Source organism: Pseudophryne corroboree, chromosome 11, assembly GCF_028390025.1.
Source record: "Pseudophryne corroboree isolate aPseCor3 chromosome 11, aPseCor3.hap2, whole genome shotgun sequence".
Classification (NCBI taxonomy): Eukaryota; Metazoa; Chordata; class Amphibia; order Anura; family Myobatrachidae; genus Pseudophryne; species Pseudophryne corroboree.
Genome location: NC_086454.1, coordinates 72,429,591 through 72,456,916, shown reverse-complemented (window position 1 = coordinate 72,456,916; position 27,326 = coordinate 72,429,591). Strand labels below are relative to the sequence as shown.

At 47.3% G+C, this 27,326-nt stretch overlaps 1 protein-coding gene across 3 annotated transcripts in view; it reads left to right on the top strand.

Annotated features, from left to right (window-relative positions):
* KIF18A (kinesin family member 18A) overlaps window positions 1-27,326 on the top strand; it is a 272,865-nt gene that overhangs the window by 30,865 nt on the left and 214,674 nt on the right. For all 3 annotated transcript variants that reach the window (XM_063944417.1, XM_063944418.1, XM_063944419.1), the window contains exons 4-6: window positions 13,228-13,332; window positions 22,589-22,699; window positions 22,903-23,100. In XM_063944417.1, the coding sequence (XP_063800487.1) occupies window positions 13,228-13,332; window positions 22,589-22,699; window positions 22,903-23,100 (414 nt within the window). The remainder of the gene's footprint in view (window positions 1-13,227; window positions 13,333-22,588; window positions 22,700-22,902; window positions 23,101-27,326) is intronic.

Genomic DNA, 27,326 nt, shown 5'->3' with positions numbered 1-27,326 from the left:
TGCAGATACATACAATACAATTGATAAAAAATGATATGAAAGTTAATATAAAATTGATAAGCAATCCAATATATTGCACAATCCCTTCAAGCATGCATATGAGGACGGGCTAATTACCAGATGATTCTGAACTGTGGTTTAGACAGTTCAAACAGCGCATGAAAGATGTAATGTGGGGTTACCAGATCTTCCCACCATGCCACTCAGATCTTGCTGAGAGCCTGGTTCTTACGTCCGTCCTCGGGCTTGTTCAGGAAATAACCTACGCGTTTCTACCCCTGCTTGGGGTCTTTCTCAAGGTTTGCAAGCTGAATGATTCACTTCCTCCTCCTCCTCCTGTTATTTAACCCACAATCTCCCAATCAGAATGCTAGGTGCCCAGCTGAATCCTATACATCATCATTTCCTACAAGTCCCATGATCCTCTGCCAGAGCGTCCATAGCAACTTCCTAATCCTTTATACAGATTCTGGGCGGGTTTGTTGCCATAACAACCCCAACTTCCTCTACACATACATCCTGTATGACTGCCAAGGGCTGTATAAGCATACCTTTTGCTGCACCGCCCCCTTAGTCCGTGTAGCTGCTCGTTGCCATGCCGACCCGCTTCTCCTTGTATTATTCACTTCCGCACACTGTAGCGCGACGTCACTTCCGGTCCCGTTGTCATGGGGACCGGACGCTCGAAGCGCTCCGTTCTGGCGGTGTCCTATGGCAGGTTCAATGTTCCTCCTTTGGACAGGATTCCTATCCTGGCCTCCCTGCTTTCGGTGTCCGGAGCTTTTATTGTTGTTTGCAGGTTTTCACCACGTCTCTTCCGGTCCCGTTGTCAAGGGAACCGGAGGGCTTGATCTTTTACGTCCTGGATTTTCCCCTATCATTTGTCCATGGGGGAAAAAATTCTTATGGGTAGAAGTCATTATACTCAGCTGATGGCATATCCAAGTGCAACTCTTTGTCCATGTTTCCTAAAATGTAATTTAGGAGACAATCACCACATAAAATCCGATTTTAAAAGAAAGTCACAGTATAATAGGATGTATAAAATAAGTAAAAACACCTAATACCTTATAAAATACCATCTTATTAAAATGAAGTATATCTACAGAAACCATTTTACTTCAAAATCAGAATTGATCCCTCCCGGCTTCAGAGTGCCAAACTCATATATTAGCTGCATTTCTTTCTTAGCTAGCTGACTTGACACATCCTTACACCTCCAGTTGTTCTTTACATGTTTTATTCCACAAAAGCGTTTAATGGCTGAAGTGCTACACTGATGTACCACCCTAAAGTGTTCAGACAGCGCATGTGTGCTTAGGCCTTTCTTTATATTTCTCAAGTGTTCGCTAATGCGAGTTTTCAATGTTCTAGAGGTGCGGCCTAAGTACCAGAGTCCACATGTGCACTCTACTGCATACACAACATTCGATGTGTTGCACGTGATAAATTCATTTATCTTCCAATCCCTTTTATTGATGGTAACTTGTGTGATCTTACTAGTGTCCGCCCGGATTCCTCTACATCCCAAACAGAGGCCGCAGCGGAAAAAACCTTTCGATTTTTATAGTGCCCATGGCTCTCTTGGGGGGAAAAGCACTCCTCACTAAGTTGGTTTTCAAATTTGGTGCTTTTCTGAAGATACATTTAGGTTTTGTTGGAATTATTGTACCTATCACAGGATCTTTTTGTAATACCTTCCAATGCCTTGCTAAAGTTTTTTCTATATTTCTATACTGGCTATTGTATGTGGTAATGAAAGCCCAGTCAAATACGGAGTTTTCCTTTCTCTTCCCCGTATTGTTGGGCTGTAGAAGGATAATACAAGGAGAAGCGGGTCGGCATGGCAACGAGCAGCTACACGGACTAAGGGGGCGGTGCAGCAAAAGGTATGCTTATACAGCCCTTGGCAGTCATACGGGATGTATGTGTAGAGGAAGTTGGGGTTGTTATGGCAACAAACCCGCCCAGAATCTGTATAAAGGATTAGGAAGTTGCTATGGACGCTCTGGCAGAGGATCATGGGACTTGTAGGAAATGATGATGTATAGGATTCAGCTGGGCGCCTAGCATTCTGATTGGGAGATTGTGGTTTAAATAACAGGAGGAGGAGGAAGTGAATCATTCAGCTTGCAAACCTTGAGAAAGACCCCAGGCAGGGGTAGAAACGCGTAGGTTATTTCCTGAACAAGCCCGAGGACGGACGTAAGAACCAGGCTCTCAACAAGATCTGAGTGGCATGGTGGGAAGATCCTGTAACCCCACATTACATCTTTCATGCGCTGTTTGAACTGTCTAAACCACAGTTCAGAATCATCTGGTAATTAGCCCGTCCTCATATGCATGCTTGAAGGGATTGTGCAATATATTGGATTGCTTATCAATTTTATATTAACTTTCATATCATCTTTTATCAATTGTATTGTATGTATCTGCATGTGTTTATATGTCTACTATTAAAATAGTACTTCACTATATACACATATCCTTTGTTCCATATGGGATTCGATCCTGAGCAAAGAAATTCCATGGGATCTTAAGAATAAGAAGAACCTGAGAACGCGCTAGTTAAGTCTTGGTCTCTATTTTTCTGTTGTGCACTGGCTCGGTAAAACCAATCCTCAACCTAAAATCTCAAAAATTTTTCCTGAAGAAATTCAAATTCAAGCTGGAGTCTCTCAGAGCGGTGATCTCCAGTCTGGAGGAGGGGAAATTCATGGTATCATTGGACATAAAGGATGCATACCTTCATGTCCCCATCTATCCCCCTCATCAAAGGTACCTCAGGTTTACACTCCAGGATACTCATTACCAGTTTCAGACGTTGCCATTTGGCCTGTCCACAGCTCCGAGGATTTTCACAAAAGTCATGGTAGAGATGATGGTTCTCCTCCGCAAGCGTGGAGTTACAATTATCCCATACTTGAACGATCTCCTGATAAAGGCGAGATCCAAAGACAAGTTGGTACAGGACATTGCATTGTCCCTATCAATTCTGCAACCGCACGGCTGGCTCTTAAACTTGCCGAAATCACAGTTAATCCCAACAACCCGGTTGGCGTTTTTAGGTATGATTCTGGACACAGTCCAGCAGAGAGTGTTCCTCCCTGTGGAGAAAGCTCTGGAAATTCAGAATTTTGGTGAAACTCATTCTGAAACCAACAACAGTCCATTCATCAATGCATTCGGTTGCTGGGGAAAATGGTGGCGGCATACGAGGCCCTCCAGTTTGGGAGGTTCCATGCCAGAGTGTTTCAGTAGGACCTGTTGGACAAGTGGTCCGGATCCCATCTTCATATGCACAGCAGAATAGTTTTATCTCCCAACACCAGAATTTCACTCCTGTGGTGGCTCCACAGCTCTCACCTCTTGTAGGGACGCATGTTCGGGATCCAGGACTGGATCCTAGTGACCACGGATGCAAGTCTCCGAGGTTGGGGAGCAGTCACGCAAGGGGTGGCCTTCCAAGGAAGATGGTCAAGTCCAGAGACTCATCTTCACATAAACGTGGTGGAGCTAAGGGCCATTTACAACGGCCTTCTACAAGTGGAGCATCTGCTTCGAAGCCGGCTTGTCCTAATCCAATTGGACAATGTGACAGCAGTAGCATACATTAACCACCAAGGCGGCACAAAGAGCAGGACAGCAATGGCGGAAGCCACAAAGATTCTCCTCTGGGCAGAGACGCATACAAGCGCTCTGTCAGCAATATTCCTTCCGGGAGTTGACAACTGGGAAGCGGACTTCCTCAGCAGACACGATCTACATCCAGGAGAGTGGAGCCTCCATCAAGAGGTCTTCACACTGGTGACAAGTCTTTGGGGAGTTCCCTACATAGACATGATGGCGTCCCGCCTCAACAGAAAACTTCAGAAGTACTGTTCCAGGTCCAGAGACCCTCAGGCGGCAGTGGATGCACTGACGTCTCCGTGGGTGTTTCCGTCGGTGTACGTTTTCCCTCTGCTTCCTCTCATCCCAAAGGTTCTGAGAATTCTAAGGAAAACTCAGATTCCAGCGCTCCTTGTAGCTGCAGACTGGCCAAGGAGAATTTGGTACCCGGATCTTCAGGCGTTACTGGTCGAAGATCCCTGGCCTCTTCCTCTTCGCAAGGATGTGCTACGGCAGGGACGTTCGTCTATCAAGACTTACAGCAGCTACGTTTGACGGCATGGCAGTTGAACGCCAGATTTTAGCCCGAAAGGGTATTCCGGACGAAGTCATACCTACCCTGATCCTTGCTAGGAAGGGTGTGATGTCGAAGCACTAACACCGTATTTGGAGGAAATATATTTCCTGGTGCGAGTCCAAGATAGCTCCTGTGGAGAAATTTGACCTTGGACGGTTTCTCCATTTTCTACAAAATGGAGTGGATGCGGGCCTTAAATTAGGCTCCATAAAGGTGCAGATTTCTGCCTTGTCAATTTTCTTTCAGAAACAATTGGCCTCACTTCCTGAGGGGCAGACCTTTGTAAAAGGGGTCCTGCACATCCAACCTCCCTTTGTGCCCCCTGTGGCACCTTGGGATCTTAATGTGGTATTGTCATTCCTTCAATCACATTGGTTTGAACCTTTACTTAAAGTAGAATTGAAATTCCTCACTTGGAAGGTTGTAATTTTGTTGGCATTGGCATCCGCAAGGCGGGTGTCTGAGTTAGCGGCCTTGTCTCACAAGAGCCCTTATTTGATTTTCCATGAAGATAGAGCAGAGTTGAGAACTCGGCATCTATTTCTGCCAAAGGTGGTTTCCTCTTTTCATATTAACCAACCTATTGTGGTGCCAGTGGCTACTGGCGCTTTGGCTGAAGAAAAGTCTCTGGATGTGGTCAGAGCTTTGAAAATTTATGTCGCCAGAACGGCTCCAGTGAGGAAAACAGAGTCTCTGTTTGTCCTGTATGCTCCCAATAAGATTGGGTGTCCTGCTTCCAAGCAGACCATTGCCCGCTGGATATGTCAAACGATTCAGCAGGCTCATTCCACGGCAGGTTTGCCATTACTGAAATCGGTGAAGGCCCATTCCACTAGGAAGGTGGGCTCGTCCTGGGCGGCTGCCCGGGGTGTCTCGGCATTGCAACTTTGCCGAGCTGCTACTTGGTCGGGGTTAAACACGTTTGCTAAGTTTTTACAAGTTTGATACCTTGGCCGATGAGGACCTTAAGTTTGGTCAATCGGTGCTGCAGAGTCATCCGCACTCTCCCGCCCGCTATAGAGCTTTGGTATAAACCCCATGGTTCTTTTGGTGTCCCCAACATCCTCTAGGACGAAATAGAAAATAGGATTTTAATACCTACCGGTAAATCCTTTTCTATGAGTCCATAGTGGATGTTGGGCGCCCGTCCCAGTGCGTACTGTATCTGCAGTTTAGTTCTCGTTACACACAGGTTGTGTTGTGGTTTCTTCAGCTTGTTGCTGAATTTTGTTCATGTCCGTTGGCATGTGTTCAGTTGAATGCCATGTTATTCGGCATGTTTTTGGCGTGAGCTGGTATACTGCTCACCTTGTTTGTTAATTCCTTTCCTCGAAATGTCCGTCTCTCCGGGCACAGTTCCAAACTGAGTCTGGGGAGGGATATAGAGGGAGGAGCCAGGTCACGCCCCTTTGAAAGTCTTAAAGTGCCCATGTCTCCTGCGGATCCCGTCTATACCCCATGGTTCTTTTGGTGTCCCCAACATCCTCTACGGACTCATAGAAAAGGATTTCCCGGTAGGTATTTAAAATCCTATTTTCTCTATCGTCCTAGTGAATGCTGGGGTTCCTGAAAGGACCATGGGGAATAGCGGCTCCGCAGGAGACAGGGCACAAAAAGTAAAGCTTTTTCCGATCAGGTGGTGTGCACTGGCTCCTCCCCCTATGACCCTCCTCCAGACTCCAGTTAGATTTTTGTGCCCGGCCGAGAAGGGTGCAATCTAGGTGGCTCTCCTAAAGAGCTGCTTAGAAAAAGTTTAGCTAGGTTTTTTATTTTACAGTGATTCCTGCTGGCAACAGGATCACTGCAGCGAGGGACTGAGGGGAGAAGGAGTCAACTCACCTGCGTGCAGGATGGATTGGCTTCTTGGCTACTGGACATCAAGCTCCAGAGGGACGATCACGGGTACAGCCTGGATGGTCACCGGAGCCACGCCGCCGGCCCCCTTGCAGATGCTGAAGACAGAAGAGGTCCAGAATCGGCGGCTGAAGACTCCTGCAGTCTTCAAAAGGTAGCGCACAGCACTGCAGCTGTGCGCCATTTTCCTCTCAGCACACTTCACACGGCAGTCACTGAGGGTGCAGGGCGCTGGGAGGGGGGCGCCCTGGGAGGCAAAATGATTACCTATAAAGGCTAAAAATACCTCACATATAGCCCTAGAGGCTATATGGAGATATTTAACCCCTGCCTGATTTCTCTAAATAGCGGGAGACGAGCCCGCCAGAAAAGGGGCGGGGCCTATCTCCTCAGCACACGGCGCCATTTCCTCTCACAGCTCCGCTGGTCAGGACGGCTCCCAAGTCTCTCCCCTGCACTGCACTACAGAAACAGGGTAAAACAGAGAGGGGGGGGCACATTTATGGCGATAATTTGATATAACAAAGCAGCTATAAGGGAGCACTTATTATAAGGCTATCCCTGATATATATATAGCGCTTTTGGTGTGTGCTGGCAAACTCTCCCTCTGTCTCCCCAAAGGGCTAGTGGGTCCTGTCTTCGTTAGGAGCATTCCCTGTGTGTCTGCTGTGTGTCGGTACGTGTGTGTCGACATGTATGAGGACGATATTGGTGTGGAGGCGGAGCAATTGCCAAATATGAGGATGTCACCCCCTAGGGAGTCGACACCGGAATGGATGCCTTTATTTATGGAACTACGGGATAGTGTCAACACGCTAAAGCAGTCGTTTGACGACATGAGGCGGCCGGACAATCAATTAGTGCCTGTCCAGGCGACTCAAACACCGTCAGGGGCTGTGAAACGCCCTTTGCCTCAGTCGGTCGACACAGACCCAGACACAGGCGATGACTCCAGTGGTGACGGTGACGAATCAACCGTATTTTCCAGTAGGGCCACACGTTATATGATTTTGGCAATGAAGGAGGCGTTACATTTAGCTGATACTACAGGTACCACTAAACAGGGTATTATGTGGGGTATGAAAAAACTACCTATAGTTTTTCCTGAATCAGAAGAATTAAATGACGTGTGTAATGAAGCGTGGGTTGCCCCTGATAAAAAACTGATAATTTCAAAGAAATTATTGGCATTATACCCTTTCCCGCCAGAGGTTAGGGAGCGCTGGGAAACACCTCCTAGGGTGGACAAGGCGCTAACACGCTTATCTAAACAAGTGGCGTTACCCTCTCCTGAGACGGCCGCACTTAAAGATCCATCAGATAGGAGGATGGAAAATATCCCAAAAAGTATATACACACATGCAGGTGTTATACTACGACCAGCTGTAGCGACTGCCTGGATGGGCAGTGCTGGGGTAGTTTGGTCAGAGTCCCTGATTGAAAATATTGATACCCTGGACAGGGACAATATTTTACTGTCGTTAGAACAAATAAAGGATGCATTTCTTTATATGCGTGATGCACAGAGGGATATCTGCACACTGGCATCACGGGTAAGTGCTATGTCCATTTCGGCCAGAAGAGCTTTATGGACGCGACAGTGGTCAGGTGATGCGGATTCAAAACGGCATATGGAAGTTTTGCCGTATAAAGGGGAGGAGTTATTTGGAGTCGGTCTATCAGATTTGGTGGCCACGGCTACAGCCGGGAAATCCACCTTTCTACCTCAAGTCACTCCCCCACAGAAAAAGGCACCGACTTTTCAACCGCAGCCCTTTCGTTCCTTTAAAAATAAGAGAGCAAAGGGCTATTCATATCTGCCGCGAGGCAAAGGTCGAGGGAAGAGACAGCAACACGCAGCTCCTTCCCAGGAACAGAAGCCCTCCCCGGCTTCTACAAAAGCCTCAGCATGACGCTGGGGCTCCTCAAGCGGACTCGGGGATGGTGGGCGGTCGTCTCAAAAATTACAGCGCGCAGTGGGCTCACTCGCAGGTAGATCCCTGGATCCTGCAGATAATATCTCAAGGGTACAGGTTGGAATTAGAGACGGATCCACCTCGCCGTTTCCTGAAGTCTGCTTTACCAACGTCCCCCTCCGAAAGGGAGACGGTTTTGGAAGCCATTCACAAGCTGTACTCTCAGCAGGTGATAGTCAAGGTACCTCTTCTACAACAAGGGAAGGGGTATTATTCCACTCTTTTTGTGGTACCGAAGCCGGATGGCTCGGTAAGGCCTATTCTAAATCTGAAGTCCTTGAACCTGTACATAAAGAAGTTCAAGTTCAAAATGGAGTCACTCAGAGCAGTGATAGCGAACCTGGAAGAGGGGGACTTTATGGTATCCTTGGACATCAAGGATGCGTATCTCCACGTTCCAATTTACCCCTCACACCAGGGGTACCTCAGGTTCGTTGTACAAAACTGTCACTATCAGTTTCAGACGCTGCCGTTCGGATTGTCCACGGCACCTCGGATCTTTACAAAGGTAATGGCCGAGATGATGATTCTTCTTCGAAGAAAAGGCGTATTAATTATCCCATACTTGGACGATCTCCTAATAAGGGCGAGGTCCAGAGAACAGCTAGAGATGGGATTAGCACTGTCTCAAGAAGTGCTAAAACAGCACGGGTGGATTCTGAATATTCCAAAATCCCAGTTAATGCCGACAACTCGTCTGCTGTTCCTAGGGATGATTCTGGACACGGTTCAGAAAAAGGTTTTTCTCCCGGAGGAAAAAGCCAAGGAGTTATCCGAGCTTGTCAGGAACCTCCTAAAACCAGGAAAGGTGTCTGTACATCAATGCACAAGAGTCCTGGGAAAAATGGTGGCTTCTTACGAAGCAATTCCATTCGGCAGATTCCACGCAAGAATTTTCCAAAGGGATCTGTTGGACAAATGGTCAGGGTCGCATCTTCAGATGCACCTACGGATAACCCTGTCTCCAAGGACAAGGGTGTCTCTTCTGTGGTGGTTGCAGAGTCCTCATCTATTGGAGGGCCGCAGATTCGGCATACAGGATTGGATCCTGGTGACCACGGACGCCAGCCTGAGAGGCTGGGGAGCAGTCACACAAGGAAGAAACTTCCAGGGAGTATGGACGAGCCTGGAAACGTCTCTTCACATAAACATTCTGGAACTAAGAGCAATATACAATGCTCTAAGCCAGGCAGAACCTCTGCTTCAGGGAAAACCGGTGTTGATCCAGTCGGACAACATCACGGCAGTCGCCCATGTGAACAGACAGGGCGGCACAAGAAGCAGGAGTGCAATGGCAGAAGCTGCAAGGATTCTTCGCTGGGCAGAGAATCATGTGATAGCGCTATCAGCAGTGTTCATCCCGGGAGTGGACAACTGGGAAGCAGACTTCCTCAGCAGACACGATCTTCACCCGGGAGAGTGGGGACTTCATCCAGAAGTCTTCCACATGCTGGTAACCCGTTGGGAAAGACCAATGGTGGACATGATGGCGTCTCGCCTCAACAAAAAACTGGACAGGTATTGCGCCAGGTCAAGAGATCCGCAGGCAATAGCTGTGGACGCGCTGGTAACGCCTTGGGTGTACCAGTCGGTGTATGTGTTTCCTCCTCTGCCTCTCATACCAAAAGTATTGAGAATTATACGGCAAAGAGGCGTAAGAACGATACTAGTGGTTCCGGATTGGCCAAGAAGGACTTGGTACCCGGAACTTCAAGAGATGATCACGGAAGATCCGTGGCCTCTACCTCTAAGGAGGGACTTGCTTCAGCAGGGTCCCTGTCTGTTTCAAGACTTACCGCGGCTGCGTTTGACGGCATGGCGGTTGAACGCCGGATCCTAATGGAAAAAGGCATGCCGGAAGAAGTCATTCCTACTTTGATTAAAGCAAGGAAAGAAGTAACCGTGCAACATTATCACCGAATTTGGCGAAAATATGTTGCGTGGTGCGAAGATCGGAGTGCTCCGACGGAGGAATTTCAACTGGGTCGATTCCTACATTTCCTGCAATCAGGATTGTCTATGGGTCTCAAATTGGGATCTATTAAGGTTCAAATTTCGGCCCTGTCGATTTTCTTTCAAAAAGAATTGGCTTCAGTCCCTGAAGTCCAGACCTTTGTTAAGGGAGTGCTGCATATACAGCCTCCTGTGGTGCCTCCAGTGGCACCGTGGGATCTCAATGTAGTTTTGGATTTTCTAAAATCTCATTGGTTTGAACCACTAAATAAGGTGGATTTGAAATATCTCACTTGGAAAGTGACCATGCTTCTAGCCCTGGCTTCTGCCAGGAGAGTGTCAGAATTGGCAGCTTTATCTTACAAAAGCCCATATCTGATTTTCCATTCGGACAGGGCAGAACTGCGGACTCGTCCGCATTTTCTCCCTAAGGTGGTGTCAGCATTTCATCTGAACCAGCCTATTGTAGTGCCTGCGGCTACAAGTGACTTGGAGGACTCCAAGTTACTGGACGTTGTCAGAGCATTAAAAATATATATTGCAAGAACAGCTGGAGTCAGAAAATCTGACTCGTTGTTTATATTGTATGCACCCAACAAGATGGGTGCTCCTGCGTCTAAGCAGACGATTGCTCGTTGGATCTGTAGCACAATCCAACTGGCACATTCTGTGGCAGGCCTGCCACAGCCTAAATCTGTAAAGGCCCACTCCACAAGGAAGGTGGGCTCATCTTGGGCGGCTGCCCGAGGGGTCTCGGCATTACAACTTTGCCGAGCAGCTACGTGGTCAGGGGAGAACACGTTTGTAAAATTTTACAAATTTGATACTCTGGCTAAGGAGGACCTGGAGTTCTCTCATTCGGTGCTGCAGAGTCATCCGCACTCTCCCGCCCGTTTGGGAGCTTTGGTATAATCCCCATGGTCCTTTCAGGAACCCCAGCATCCACTAGGACGATAGAGAAAATAAGATTTTACTTACCGATAAATCTATTTCTCGGAGTCCGTAGTGGATGCTGGGCGCCCATCCCAAGTGCGGATTATCTGCATAAATTGTACATAGTTATTGTTAACTTATTCGGGTTATTGTTGTAGGAAGCCATCTTTCAGAGGCTCCGCTGTTATCATACTGTTAACTGGGTTTAGATCACAAGTTGTACGGTGTGATTGGTGTGGCTGGTATGAGTCTTACCCGGGATTCATAATCCTCCCTTATTGTGTACGCTCGTCCGGGCACAGTACCTAACTGGAGTCTGGAGGAGGGTCATAGGGGGAGGAGCCAGTGCACACCACCTGATCGGAAAAAGCTTTACTTTTTGTGCCCTGTCTCCTGCGGAGCCGCTATTCCCCATGGTCCTTTCAGGAACCCCAGCATCCACTACGGACTCCGAGAAATAGATTTATCGGTAAGTAAAATCTTATTTTTTTATGTCGACCTTTTGACCCTGTCGACCTAATGTCTGTCTATCTATTGACTGTCTAACTAGACACTGTCTGTCTATCATCCGGACACCAAGTTGCAGATGCTGCAGCAGCAAAAGACTAACACGCGGATGCTGCTGGGTCCGACTCAGAATCTACCCCATAGAGAGCTTGTTCATTGCTTACCAAGGGGTTTATTGTGTGAAAACTGAACAGAATATTTTCACTCAAATGCAATGAATAAAAACTGTTATGTATGTAACAGGACAGTGAGAATGAGTCCCTTTTTACTGGCTGAGTAATATGACTTCTGGCAAAGTGCTGTAGAGTAGGTGACTTTGGTGCTGTGATTTTAAAGAGCTGCTATAGAGACAAAGCATTAGTTATAACGGTGAAAGAAGCAGTGAGACAACACTCATGCTTTGTAGCATATCTTCGTGTTCATTCTAGAAACCTGCACCTGTCACAACCCATGCAGTTCCTCTTTCCTGCCTTGGGGGTGGCTCTCTGCTCAGGTGCTTCTAGCACACTTGTCTGTATCTCAGCACTGAAGTACCAGAGCAGAGAGTGACACCCCAGACAGGAACGAGGAACTGCATGGGTTGTGATGGGTGCAGGATGCTAGAATGAATACTAATATCTTGCGTATACCGCTCTTGCAGTGATAGTAACCACTACTTTAGTTTGAGCGTACTTTTGTTTCTTCCATTACTCCTTCCATAGATTACTATAGTTTCAAATCTTCGCTCTTAATATGTCGTAACCACATTGCATTCTTTTATGTGTTGGTATTTGTTTTACAGATTGTTTTAATAAGCAAAGTACTTTATAAAGTAAGGAATAGTGGATTATTTAGACGCGTAAAAAGATTTTTAGGGCGGTAAACCAATTTTTCATGTTTTTTTTCCACCCGTATCCAGTTACTTTGTGCAAAACACCACCCATTTTTTCTGTGATAATACATAGGTCCCGTGAAAAACGATGAACCTATGTATTTTCACGGCACTTTTCAAGTAAAAAATGGTCACTTATTGGGGATTTGGCTTGGTCTGCCTGAGGCCGGTTATTGGGACTAGTAGGCTAGCCCCCAGTAAACCAATTAGCTGCAGTAAATTATTGCGGCTATTTGGATACCGTCCTTTAGGGAGGCAGATATAACATGTGCAGAGAGATTTAGATTTGGGTGGGTTACATTGTTTCTGTGCAGGGTAAATACTGGCTGCTTTATTTATAAACTGCAATTTAGATTTCAGTTTTAACACACCCCACCCAAATCTAAAGATGCGTACACGCTGTCCAATATATATCAAGAGAATGGCCGATATATCTCTGCTCCGCTGGCCAGTGTGTACGAGCGATATGTCTGTGAACTCCGTCGTTCACAGACATATCACGTGGGCTCTGCTGCACAGCCGTCGGCCAATATATTGTTCGATATATTGGCACGTCGGTGTGTGCATACAGACGGTCAGCCGACCGCCCGTACACAATCTGCAACAGCCGGTGGGACTGACAGCTGAACCGGGCGGTCGTGTATAAATGCCCGCCCAGTTCATGACGTCAGTCCCCGACGTATCGACCAGTGTGTATGTGCAACACACTGCCCTATCCGTCCATAGATATATCTGCCGATCAATTGATCTGCAGATATAGCTGTAGGTGTGTACCCAGCATAACCCTCTCTGCAGATGTTACATCTACCCCACCTGCAGTGCTGCATGAATAAGGCTTCTAGTCTTTGTTCAGATTTTGCCTGGAAAGTAATTGTGTTTCCGAGTTTATTATATTAATGTGACCCTTAGAATACGGGTATGAAAATGTGAAATTGCTTTTTCTGTAGGTGTACAACGAACAGATTCATGACCTTCTCTCAAAATCTGGTCCTCTTGCTGTGCGAGAAGATGCACACAAAGGCGTGGTTGTACAAGGATTAACACTGCATCAGGTATGTGTTCAGAAATATCCGATAAAGCCCTTTTAATCTCTCCCACCCACATAAACCTCATCATAATTTATTTATCAAGCTCTAATATATTCAACAGCGCTTTACAGTTAATTACTGATCCAAACAATAAACATGCAGAAGAAGTGATAAATGTCACTTCAGTTGCTGCCTATAAGATCTGCAAGCGCACTACATAGAGCTAGACGGAAGTATAATAGGCCTATCCAGTGGCTTTTTAAAAAACGCCAATTGTGAATTAAACATATGAATAGTTTAGTGTGTTTATATGTATAGTATATATAATATATCTAGCCATACAATGACTTGTACAGTTAGTTTTTTTTTTTTTCATGTATTTTTAATTTTCACTTTATGATGGGTGTCCTTTTATTTAAAGCACGTCTCCGAATTAAGGTCTATAGTGTTTAGTGTTCCCTTCTTTGTTTTAAGTTGATTTGTTGTGTTAAAAACGAAAACCACATTGGGCAAACTTGCTCAATCTGGATTGACGTCATTCCCCAGCCTACTTTCGTAGTAACTGGACCTTACTATATAATGGGTCTGTAGTAGAGAAGGGAGGAATTGGGGTAGACACTGTTAGGTGGCAGCACGTGTTTCGTCACCTGTATATCCCTCCCCTGTGAATACTTTTCAGTAATTGTTTCAAGACATGTAAGGCGCTCAGACATGGCCATATTGCGTATGCCCATCCTGACAGGTTCTTTGCTGTTCTGTAAGGAGCAATGGATCATCTGCATTTGTTCTATCGGATTCAGAGATACATAGGACCAAATTTTGTACCCCGCTATTTGCGTGAGCCGGTGCAATTTGGGGATAGTCCCTAGATTTAAAGCTGCAATTAGTTTAAAGGCAAAAGCAGCCGTCACTTTACCTCTAGCGACTATCTCGCCAGAACCGTGCTGCTTCTACAAATAGCTGGCTTTTACATTAGGCCTTTGGTGTCTCTTTTAATTGTCCTTTTACTTCTGATACCAGTGACACATTACATAAAGGAGCACAATCATCCAATCATATTCATCCAGATTGTTATTCTACATGCTTGTGAAATTGCTTGGGAGGTTACCACTGGACTGCACTAACCAGCCCCCGGTGTGGTCAGTGAGTGATCTTTCCGCTACTTCTGAATGCTGAATGTCCAGATCTTGTTCTCTTTTGATAAGTTGTGGGCTTGGCCAAAGTAGATTTGAGGTTTGTTGCTGTGTATTTCAGACGAGCAGCAGCTGACTGCTTTAAAAAAATTGCAAATCTGCCATATGACATGAATGTGTGCCAAGGATTGAGAGCTAAGTAGTTGAATAAATTAAGGAATGCTTGAATTTATACACCGCCCCACTTTTAGGTTATCTGACCAGGTGATATAAATAGAAATGTGTCTCCCTCCTCTCACACACAGTTATGTGCAGGTGGAAGCCAATGTGCACTAGATCAGTGGTTCTCAAACGTGGTCCAGGTTTTAGGTATATCCATAGCTCAGCACAAATGGTTAAATCAAATTGACTGAGGTGCCAAATAGGGGACCTGTGGCCAAGCAGGAATCTACTTAAAACCTGGGTGGTTGGGGTACCTTGAGGACTGCGTTTCAGAACCTCTACACTAGATGTTTCCTATTCTATTCTGCGGAATAGGAATCAATGGATTCTGTTTCTATAACTAAACATTCCTGCCTTATGGGCCCTACACACATACCAATCCGCCGCCGAGCTGCCTGACGGCGGATATGGCCGATGGGCGACCCAGCGGCTGGGGGGGGGGGGGGGAGGAGGAGCCGGGGGGAGTGAAGTTTCTTCACTATCCCGTCACCTGGGTCCATAGCACTGCACGCTAATATGGACAATCTCGTCCATATTGGCCTGCATGCATAAGCGATGGGGCACCAACGATTAACGATTCCGTGGGGCCACACATCGTTAATCGTTGGTGCCTACAAACAGAACGATATGAACAAGTTCTCGTTCATTTATGAACGAGAACGTTCATATCGTTCTGTTTTATCTGCCAGTGTGTAGGGCCCATTATTGTTTCGGGATGTAGCTATGTCTGTCGATCACAATACCGGCCAGTACATCCCGCCCACTCAAAATCCCTCCGCAAGGGGCTTTGTTGCACTCCCCCCCCCCCCGCCCCCTCCTCCCTTGCTGCCCATCTTGCAGCCGGGATCCCGGCGTCTGTATTGTGACCGGCGTTCTCCTGACCGCCAGTCACACGTTCCCAACCCAGTGTTTCTCCTGTCACTGCAGGTTGGCATAGCAGGAGGTAGGTGATTCTCTATAGAAATGCACTTTGTTGTAGATATATAGGGGTAGTGATATCACACCAGTTTGGATTACTGCTTTCTCCACATTTTTACCGTTTTTTTAATCCCATTAGGGCCAGGGGGCAATTAGCTGATTACAGCTTAGAAATCATTACCCTTACAGGCAAAACTTTTGAATATTGCATATTTTTTTATTTTTGTGTGCTTAAATTGTTTAAACCAAGTAGTTCTTAATTTTGTTGGGTAATATTTAGTAACAAGTGAGATATTGAAGTCAATCAAGCTGGTAGAACTGCACCTGAGGCAGCAGACAGTAGTGCACAGGGAGCAAACCTTGTCCTTTGGTCTGCAGCGAAAAATTGCATAAGAGGACCTTCCATTCTGTCACACATCGGCCTGCCCTACTCGGCTGTGCTTCAGCTCGGTCATGGAGACTCTGTTGGGTCATGGTGGACTCCTCTCTGTGCTATCTCCGCCAACCAGCCCTATGATCGCCATTCTTGCATCATGGTCTCACATGCCAGCACCTATGGGTTCCGCCATCTTGGCTACTGTCACCTGACTGCCAAACCTCCATCCATGGCCTCAGCTTGATCATCCTACCAGTGCAGCCTATGGGGAAAAAAAGAGTGCCCTAATTAAACCAGTTCTGGGATTCAGCCACTTGCCAGAACAATTTCAGTCTTGTGTCCATCTCCAGGCTGTGTTCTGCTGTGCTGACTACTCTCCGGTACTGAGTGCTGTAAGCTGTATTACAGCAAATGCCAGTATCCCTTGTGCTGGTCACTCTCCTAAGTGTTCTGACTGTTGTACTCCTCCACAAATACTGGCACTGGGCATTCTCTTCAGGGTCACTTGCATCCAACTGCCTAGTGGTTACAGTCTTATCTGCACCTCCAAGTAAGCTTCAGCAGTTCCAGTGTGTGCTCTCTCTCTCTGGGCTCGATCACTACCTACAGTGGATTTTACCTGTCAGTAAGCCCCCAAGCTTTCTACTCCCCTCTCACATTCTAAACTACAACTCAATGGGGCCTGAACTGAGCTCATTTAAACCTAGTGCCCTGACACATTCAAGATGGTCTACTCTTATAAAAACACTCCTTGGCTACCTAATGCTCGGGACATGAGAAGACTCGGGGGAGGAGTTTCTTACACTACCTGTCTCTACCAATCTAGAATGGACTCTTGCTCTGTTTAATGGCCGCCATGGAGTTGGAAGAAGTTTTTTTTTTTTTTTCTTGCATTAACAATTTTTCTCTGACGTCCTAGTGGATGCTGGGAACTCCGAAAGGACCATGGGGAATAGCGGGCTCCGAAGGAGGCTGGGCACTCTAGAAAGATTTATGACTACCTGGTGTGCACTGGCTCCTCCCACTATGACCCTCCTCCAAGCCTCAGTTAGATCTTGTGCCCGGCCGAGGTTGGATGCACACTAGGGGCTCTCCTGAGCTCTTAGAAAGAAAGATAGACTTAGGTTTTTTATTTTCAGTGAGACCTGCTGGCAACAGGCTCACTGCAGCGAGGGACTAAGGGGAGAAGAAGCGAACTCGCCTGCTTGCAGCCGGATTGGGCTTCTTAGGCTACTGGACACCATTAGCTCCAGAGGGATCGACCGCAGGCCCAGCCTTGATGTTCGGTCCCGGAGCCGCGCCGCCGTCCCCCTTACAGAGCCAGAAGCAAGAAGAGGTCCGGAAAATCGGCAGCATGAAGACTCTGTCTTCACCAAGGTAGCGCACAGCACTGCAGCTGTGCGCCATTGCTCCTCTCACACACTTCACACTCCGGTCACTGAGGGTGCAGGGCGCTGGGGGGGGGGGGCGCCCTGAGGCAGCAATAAAAACACCTTGGCTGGCAAAAATACCACAATATATAGCCCCAGAGGCTATATATGTAGTAAATACCCCTGCCAGATTCCATAAAAAAGCGGGAGAATAGGCCGCGGAAAAGGGGCGGAGCTATCTCCCTCAGCACACTGGCGCCATTTTCCCTCACAGCTCCGCTGGAAGGAAGCTCCCTGGCTCTCCCCTGCAGTCTACACTACAGAAAAGGGTTAAAAAAGAGAGGGGGGGCACTAAATTTAGGCGCAGTATGTATATATATATATATATATATATATATATATATATATATATATATATATATATATATATATATATATATATAAAAACAGCAGCTATAGGGGACATAACTCAGTTAGTCCCTGCATTATATAGCGCTCTGGTGTGTGCTGGCATACTCTCACTCTGTCCCCCCAAAGGGCTTTTGTGGGTCCTGTCCTCGTTTAGAGCATTCCCTGTGTGTCTGCGGTGTGTCGGTACGGCTGTGTCGACATGTTGAATGAGGAGGCTTATATGGTGACGGAGCAGAGGCCGATATATGTGATGTCGCCCCCTGGGGGGCCGACACCAGAGTGGATGGATAGGTGAAAGGTATTAACCGACAGTGTCAACTCCTTACATAAAAGGGTGGATGACGTAACAGCTGTGGGACAGCCGGCTTCTCAGCCCGCGCCTGCCCAGGCGTCTCAAAGGCCATCAGGGGCTCAAGAACGCCCGCTCTCTCAGATGGCAGACACAGATGTCGACACGGAGTCTGACTCCAGTGTCGACAAGGTTGAGACATATACACAATCCACTAGGAACATCCGTGACTTGATCCCGGCAATAAAAAATGTGTTATACATTTCTGACATTAACCCAAGCACCTCTAAAAGTGGGTTTTAGGTTTGGGGAGAAAAAACAGGCAGTGTTTTGTTCCTCCATCATATGAATAAATGAAGTGTGTGAAAAGCGTGGGTTCCCCCGTTAAGAAACTGGTAATTTCTAAAAAGTTACTGATGGCGTACCCTTTCCCGCCAGGAGGATAAGTTACGCTGGGAGATATCCCCTAGGGTGGACAAGGCGCTCACACGGTTGTCAAAAAAGGTGCCACTGCCGTTTTAGGAACGGCCACTTTGAAGGTACCTGTTGATAAAAAGCAGGAGGCTATCCTGAAGTCTGTATTTACACACTCGGGTACTAGACTGAGACCTGCAGATCGTGCTGCTGCAGCGTGGTCGGTGACCCTGTCAAGCATACTAGTTTGCTAATATGAGAACATATTAAAGACGTCGTCTTGTATATGAGGGATGCACAGAGGGATATTTTGCCGGCTGGCATCCAAAATGAATGTAATGTCCATTCTGTCAGGAGGGTATTAGAGACCTGTCACTGGACAGGTGATGCTGACTTAAAAGGCGCATAGAGATTCTGCCTTATAAGGGTGAGGAATTATTTGGGGATGGTCTCTGGGACCTCGTATCCACAGCAACTGCTGGGAAGAAATATTTTTACCTCAGGTTTCCTCACAGACTAAGAAAGCACTGTATTATCAGGTACAGTCCTTTCGGATTCAGAAAAGCAAGCGGGTCAAAGGCGCTTCCTTTCTGTACAGAGACAAGGGAAGAGGGAAAAAGCTGCACCAGTCAGACTGTTCCCAGAATCAAAATTCTTCCCCCGCTTCCTGTGAGTCCACAGCATGACGCGGGTGCTCCACAGGTGTAGCCAGGTACGGTGGGGGGCTGTCTCAAAAATTTCAGCAATTAGTGGGCTCGCTCACAGGTGGATCCCTGTTTCTTTCAAGTAGTATTTCAGGGGTACAAGCTGGAATTCGAGATGTCTCCCCCCAGCCGTTTCCTCAAATATGCCTTGCCGACAACTCCCTCAGGCAGGGAGGCTGTGCTAGAGGCAATTAATAAGCGGTATTCCCAGCAGGTAATACTCAAGGTGCCCCTACTTCAACAAGGACGGGGTTACTATTCCACACGGTTTGGGGTACCGAAACCGCATGGTTCGGTGTGACCCATTTTATATTTAAAATCCTTGAACACATACATAAAAAAATTCAAGTTCAAGATGGAATCGCTCAGGGCGGTTATTGCAAGCCTGGGCGAGGGGGATTACATGGTACCCCGGGACATCAAGGATGCTTACCTGCTTGTCCCCATTTACCATCCTCGCCAGGAGTACCTCAGATTTGTGGTACAGGTTTGCCATTACCAAGTCCGGACACGGCCGTTTGGACTGTACATGGCACCGAGGGTGTTTACCAAGGTAATGGCCGAAATGATGATACTCCTTCGAAAAAAGGGAGTTTTTAATTATCCCGTACTTGGACGATCTCCTAATAAAGGCACGGTCCAAGGAACAGTTGTTGGTGGGAGTAGCACTATCTCAGGAAGTGCTGCGCCAGCACGGCTGGATTCTGAATATCCCAAAGTCACAGCTGGTTCCGACTACACATCTAATGTTCCAGGGTATGATTCTGGACACAGTCCAGAAAAAAGTGTTTCTCCCGGAGGAGAAAGCCAGGGAGTTGTCTTCTCTAGTCAGAGACCTCCTGAAACCAAAACAGGTATCGGTGCATCACTGCACGCGGGTCCTGGGAAAGATGGTAGCTTCTTACGAGGCAATTCCATTCGGCAGGTTCCATGCCAGAATCTTTCAGTGGGACCTGTTGGACAAGTGGTCCGGATCGCATATTCAGATGCATCGTTTAATAACCCTGTCTCCAAGAACCAGGGTGTCTCTTTTCTGGTGGCTGCACAGTGCTCATCTTCTGGAGGGCCGCAGATTCGGCATACAGGACTGGGTCCTGGTGACCATGGGTGCCAGCCTTCGAGGCTGGGGGGCAGTCACAAGGGGAAGAAACTTCCAAGGACTATGGTCAAGTCAGGAGACTTCCCTTCACATAAATATTCTGGAACTAAGGGCCATGTACAATGCCCTAAGTCAAGCAAAATCCCTGCTCCTACACCAGCCGGTGCTGATCCAGTCGGACAACATCACGGCAGTCGCCCATGTAAATCGACAGGGCGGCACAAGAAGCAGGATGGCAATGGCAGAAGCCACAAGAATTCTCCGATGGGCGGAAAATCATCTACTAGCACTGTCAGCAGTGTTCATTCCGGGTGTGGACAGCTGGGAAGCAGACTTTCTCAGCAGGCACGACCTCCACCCGGGAGAGTGGGGACTTAATCCAGAAGTCTTCCAAATGATTGTAAATCAGTGGGATTGTCCACAGGTGGACATGATGGCGTCCCGCCTAAACAAAAAACTAGAGAAGTATTGCGCCAGGTCAAGAGACCCTCATGCAATAGCTGTGGACGCTCTAGTAACACCGGGGGTGTATCAGTCAGTTTATGTGTTTCCTCCTCTGCCTCTCATACCAAAGGTATTGAGAATAATAAGAAGGCGAGGAGTAAACACAATTCTCGTGGTTCCGGATTGGCCAAGACGAGCGTGGTACCCGGAACTTCAAGAGATGATCTCAGAGGACCCGTGGCCTCTGCTGCTCAGACAAGACCTGCTACAGCAAGGGCCCTGTCTGTTCCAAGACTTACCGCGGCTGCGTTTGACGGCATGGCGGTTGAACGCCGGATCCTAAAGGAAAAGGACATTCCGGAAGAAGTCATTCCTACGCTTATTAAAGCCAGGAAAGAGGTTACTGCAAATCATTATCACCGCATATGGAGGAAATATGTTGCAGGGTGTGAGGCCGAAAGTGCCCCAACAGAGGAATTTCAACTAGGTCGATTTCTGCATTTCCTGCAAGCAGGAGTGAATATGGGCCTAAAATTAGGTTCCATTAAGGTACAGATCTCGGCTCTGTCGATTTTTCTTTCAAAAAGAACTAGCTTCAGTACCTGAAGTTCAGACATTTGTAAAAGGAGTGCTGCATATTCAGCCCCCATTTGTGCCTCCTGTGGCACCTTGGGATCTCAACGTGGTGTTGAGTTTCTTAAAATCACATTGGTTTGAGCCACTAAAGACCGTGGATCTGAAATATCTCACGTTGAAAGTGGTCATGTTATTGGCCTTGGCTTCGGCCAGGCGAGTATCGGAATTGGCGGCTTTATCATGTAAAAGCCCTTATCTAATTTTCCATACGGATAGGGCAGAATTGAGGACTCGTCCCCTGTTTCTCCGTAAGGTGGTGTCAGCGTTTAACCTGAACCAGCCTATTGTGGTGCCTACGGCTACTAAGGACTTGGAGGACTCCAAGTTGCTAGACGTTGTCAGGGCCCTGAAAATATATGTTTCCAGGACAGCTGGAGTCAGAAAATCTGACTCGCTGTTTATTATATATGCACCCAACAAGCTGGGTGCTCCTGCTTCTAAGCAGACTATTGCTCGTTGGATTTGTAGTACAAATCAGCTTGCACATTCTGTGGCAGGCCTGCCACAGCCAAAATCTGTCAATGCCCATTCCACAAGGAAGGTGGGCTCATCTTGGGAGGCTGCCCGAGGGGTCTCGGCTTTATAACTTTGCCGAGCTGCTACTTGGTCAGGGGCAAACACGTTTGCAAAATTCTACAAATTTGATACCCTGGCTAAGGAGGACCTGGAGTTCTCTCATTCGGTGCTGCAGAGTCATCCGCACTCTCCCGCCCGTTTGGGAGCTTTGGTATAATCCCCATGGTCGTTTCGGAGTTCCCAGCATCCACTAGGACGTCAGAGAAAATAAGAATTTACTCACCGGTAATTCTATTTCTCGTAGTCCCTAGTGGATGCTGGGCGCCCATCCCAAGTGCGGTTTATCTGCAATACTTGTACATAGTTATTGTTAACTAAACCGGGTTATTGTTGAGCCATCTGTTGAGAGGCTCAATTGTTTCATACTGTTAACTGGGTATAATATCACGAGTTATACGGTGTGATTGGTGTGATTGGTATGAGTCTTACCCGGGATTCAAAATCCTTCCTTATTGTGTACGCTCGTCCGGGCACAGTGTCCTAACTGAGGCTTGGAGGAGGGTCATAGTGGGACGAGCCAGTGCACACCAGGTAGTCATAAATCTTTCTAGAGTGCCCAGCCTCCTTCGGAGCCCGCTATTCCCCATGGTCCTTTCGGAGTTCCCAGCATCCACTACGGACTACGAGAAATAGAATTACCGGTGAGTAAATTCTTATTTTTTTTTTCTCTTTCTCTGATCATCTGTAGCCAAAATCGGCTGAGGAGATCCTGCACTTGTTGGACTGTGGTAATAAGAATAGAACTCAGCATCCCACTGATGTCAACGCAACGTCTTCCCGATCGCATGCTGTATTTCAGGTAATTCAAAAAGAACCTCGCTTTTGGCGATAAGCAGAGTCATCGGCAACATGTTTTATTTTATGGTCTTCATCAGAGTGTTCTAAAACTCCTTAATACGGTACAGTTGGTGTTCTCCGTAATGCCATGTTTTTCTAGCATTATGTAATATTGTTGCCAATTCTTTTCTGAACAAATTTTTTGTTTCTTTTATATTGTACTAGATCTACTTGAGGCAGCAGGATAAAAGTGCCAGCATTGATCAAAACGTTCGCATTGCCAAAATGAGCCTTATTGATCTGGCAGGTTCAGAACGGGCGAGTGCCACAAATACCCAAGGTGCACGCTTACGAGAAGGCACAAACATTAACCGCTCATTATTGGCTCTTGGAAATGTCATCAACGCTCTGGCAGATCCAAAGGTGAGTTATGGTTATTATTCCTTGTGACGAACCAACTAACCTTGGTTACTTTGCTTGCATTAAACGCACGATTTCACTCCGTTAACCAGCCTTCACTTCCTATTTACTTACATATGCTGCCATCATAGTTTTTCTAACTCCAGAATTTGGGAATAATATAATTCTATTACTGACTGACACCTTGTTACTGGACTTACCACATAACAAGGGGCTACTTGTATTTGCTGGGACAATGCTAGTGATATGGGCTGGCCTTAAGGGAGGCAGAACTATATGGATATAAAATAAAAATATATATAGTGATATCACCATTAGTTATACCTTTATTGGTTATTTATGTAGATTATTGTGAATTTAGTTGTAACCAGATGTATATGAAAATAAAAATGCTTGATTGATGGCAATGAAAATGTGTTGGTGTGGATTGTGTGCAGGGGAATTAAATTGAGGCGCTGCCGCATATACTGTACTTTGCATTTAAAAGGACTCTGCTATCACAACTGTTTAACTTAAACTTGGTTTAAAGAGAATCTGCCTCACTGGATAAACATTAGGGGCAGGATGTAATGAAGTCCAAGTTCTGCAGCCGTGCGGGATCCCGGACGAACTCTGACGTTTCTTTAAAGGCACAATCATTTACAAGGCATGATTTAGCAGTGTAAAGGATTGCAACCCACACGGCCACTGAACTCTGTCTTCATTACATCTCACCCTATAGCTCCACTACAGTAGAATACGGGTGGTATTCATGTGACCGCCGGTCAGCTGACCGACAGTCACATGACCTCCACCAACCCGACGGGTCACTATCCCGATGGTCGGCATGCCGACCAACAGGGACTATTTCCACTCGTGGGTGTCCACGATACCCATAGAGTGGGAATAGAACCCGTGGCGACCGCAGGTCGCCACCGAGCCCGCAGCGTGGCGAGCGCAGCGAGCTCGCAAGGGGCTTGCTGCACTCAACCCTCCCAGCCAGGATCCCGGTGTCGGTATGCTGCCGGGATCCCGGCGTCGGTAAGCTGACCGGCGGTCAGGAAACCGCCGGTCAGCAGTACTACACCCGTAGAATACAAAGTGGTATAAAAATGGTCAGAACTAATTCCAAAACAATGTTGCTTTCTTTGGTGGTTTTATCTGTACATAAATCTAGTGTTGTAATTTACATGGTTTTTATTTTTGGATTCAATACCTTCCCTGTGCAGTAGTAGATAGCTGATTTTTGCAAATTGCGTATCCAGCCTTTTACATTTGGTCTGTAGTAATTAGAGCTGTTTGGTTCTCCAGAGATCCAAATCTATCCCAACCAAAACACGGTCTGGATCGCCTGAGGAGATGTGATCTGAACGGAGTCTCAGTTCGGAATTTTAATTTTAATTCCGACTTGTTTTTTTTTTGCAATAATTATGATTTTAGCTGGTTTTATCTTTTTTTTTTTTTTTTCTTTTATTTTTTTTATTATTAGTATTTCTCTGACGTCCTAGTGGATGCTGGGAACTCCGTAAGGACCATGGGGAATAGCGGCTCCGCAGGAGACTGGGCACAAAAGAAAAGCTTTAGGACTACCTGGTGTGCACTGGCTCCTCCCCCTATGACCCTCCTCCAAGCCTCAGTTTGATTTTTGTGCCCGACCGAGCTGGGTGCAATCTAGGGGGCTCTCCTGAGCTTCTTAGGAAAAGTTAGTTTTAGGTTTTTTATTTTCAGTGAGACCTGCTGGCAACAGGCTCACTGCATCGAGGGACTAAGGGGAGAAGAAGCGAACCTGCCTGCTTGCAGCCAGCTTGGGCTTCTTAGGCTACTGGACACCATTAGCTCCAGAGGGACCGAACACAGGCCCAGCCTCGGAGTCCGGTCCCAGAGCCGCGCCGCCGGCCCCCTTACAGAGCCAGAAGCAAGAAGAAGTCCGGAAAATCGGCGGCAGAAGACATCAGTCTTCACCAAGGTAGCGCACAGCACTGCAGCTGTGCGCCATTGCTCCTCATGCACACCACACGCTCCGGTCATTGATGGGTGCAGGGCGCTGGGGGGGGGGGGCGCCCTGAGCAGCAATATGAACACCTTGGCTGGCTAAAATACATCACATATAACCCCCAGGGCTATATGGATGTATATTAACCCCTGCCAGATTCCTGAAAAAAGTGGGAGAAAAGTCCGCCGAGAAGGGGGCGGAGCCTATCTCCTCAGCACACTGGCGCCATTTTCCCTCACAGCTCCGCTGGAAGGACGTCTCCCTGACTCTCCCCTGCAGTCCTGCACTACAGAAAAGGGTAAAACAAGAGGGGGGGGGGGCACTAATTAGGCGCAGTATAATATAAACAGCAGCTATAAGGGGAAAAACACTCTGTATAGTGTTATCTCAACATATATATAGCGCTCTGGTGTGTGCTGGCATACTCTCCCTCTGTCTCCCCAAAGGGCTAGTGGGGTCCTGTCCTCTATCAGAGCATTCCCTGTGTGTGTGCTGTGTGTCGGTACGACTGTGTCGACATGTATGAGGAGGAAAATGATGTGGAGGCGGAGCAATTGCCTATAATGGAGATGTCACCCCCTAGGGAGTCGACACCTGAGTGGATGGGCTTATGGAAGGATTTACGTGAAAGTGTCAGCTCTTTACAAAAGACGGTTGATGACATGAGACAGCCGGCTACTCAGCTTGTGCCTGTCCAGGCGTCTCAAAGACCATCAGGGGCTCTAAAACGCCCGCTACCTCAGATGGCAGATGCAGACGCCGACACGGATACTGACTCCAGTGTCGACGATGAAGAGACGAATGTGACTTCCAGTAGGGCCACACGTTACATGATTGAGGCAATGAAAAATGTTTTACACATTTCTGATAGTACAAGTACCACTAAAAAGGGTATTATGTTTGGTGAGAAAAAACTACCTGTAGTTTTTCCTGCATCTGAGGAATTAAATGAAGTGTGTGATGAAGCGTGGGTTTCTCCCGATAAAAAACTGATAATTCCTAAAAGGTTATTGGCATCATACCCCTTTCCGCCAGAGGATAGGGCACGTTGGGAAACACCCCCTAGGGTGGATAAAGCGCTCACACGCTTGTCTAAACAGGTGGCACTACCGTCTCCTGATACGGCCGCCCTTAAGGAACCTGCTGACAGAAAGCAGGAGAATATCCTAAAATGTATATACACTCACACGGGTGTTATACTGCGACCAGCAATCGCCTCAGCCTGGATGTGCAGTGCTGGGGTGGCTTGGTCGGATTCCATGACTGAAAATATTGATACCCTGGATAGGGATAGTATATTACTGACTATAGAGCATTTAAAAGATGCATTTTTATATATGCGTGATGCACAGAGGGATATTTGCCGACTGGCATCAAGAGTAAGTGCGCTGTCCATATCTGCCAGAAGAGGGTTATGGACGCGGCAGTGGTCAGGTGATGCTGATTCCAAAAGGCATATGGAAGTATTGCCTTATAAAGGGGAGGAGTTATTTGGGGTAGGTCTATCGGACCTAGTGTCCACGGCAACTGCTAGGAAATCCACATTTCTCTAACGTCCTAAGTGGATGCTGGGGACTCCGTCAGGACCATGGGGAATAGCGGCTCCGCAGGAGACAGGGCACAAAAAGTAAGCTTTTAGGATCACATGGTGTGTACTGGCTCCTCCCCCTATGACCCTCCTCCAAGCCTCAGTTAGGTTTTTGTGCCCGTCCGAGCAGGGTGCAATCTAGGTGGCTCTCCTAAAGAGCTGCTTAGAAAAAGTTTTTTAGGTTTTTTATTTTCAGTGAGTCCTGCTGGCAACAGGCTCACTGCATCGAGGGACTTAGGGGAGAGAATTTCAACTCACCTGCGTGCAGGATGGATTGGATTCTTAGGCTACTGGACACCATTAGCTCCAGAGGGAGTCGGAACACAGGTCTCACCCTGGGGTTCGTCCCGGAGCCGCGCCGCCGACCCCCCTTACAGATGCTGAAGATTGAAGGTCCGGAAACAGGCGGCAGAAGGCTCTTCAGTCTTCATGAAGGTAGCGCACAGCACTGCAGCTGTGCGCCATTGTTGTCACACACTTCACACCAGACGGTCACGGAGGGTGCAGGGCGCTGCTGGGGGCGCCCTGGGCAGCAATATATAATACCTTTTATGGCAAAAGAATACATCACATATAGCCATTAAGGCTATATGTGTGTATTTAACCCATGCCAAATGTCTAAAACTCCGGGAGAAAAGCCCGCCGGAATAGGGGGCGGGGCTTATTCTC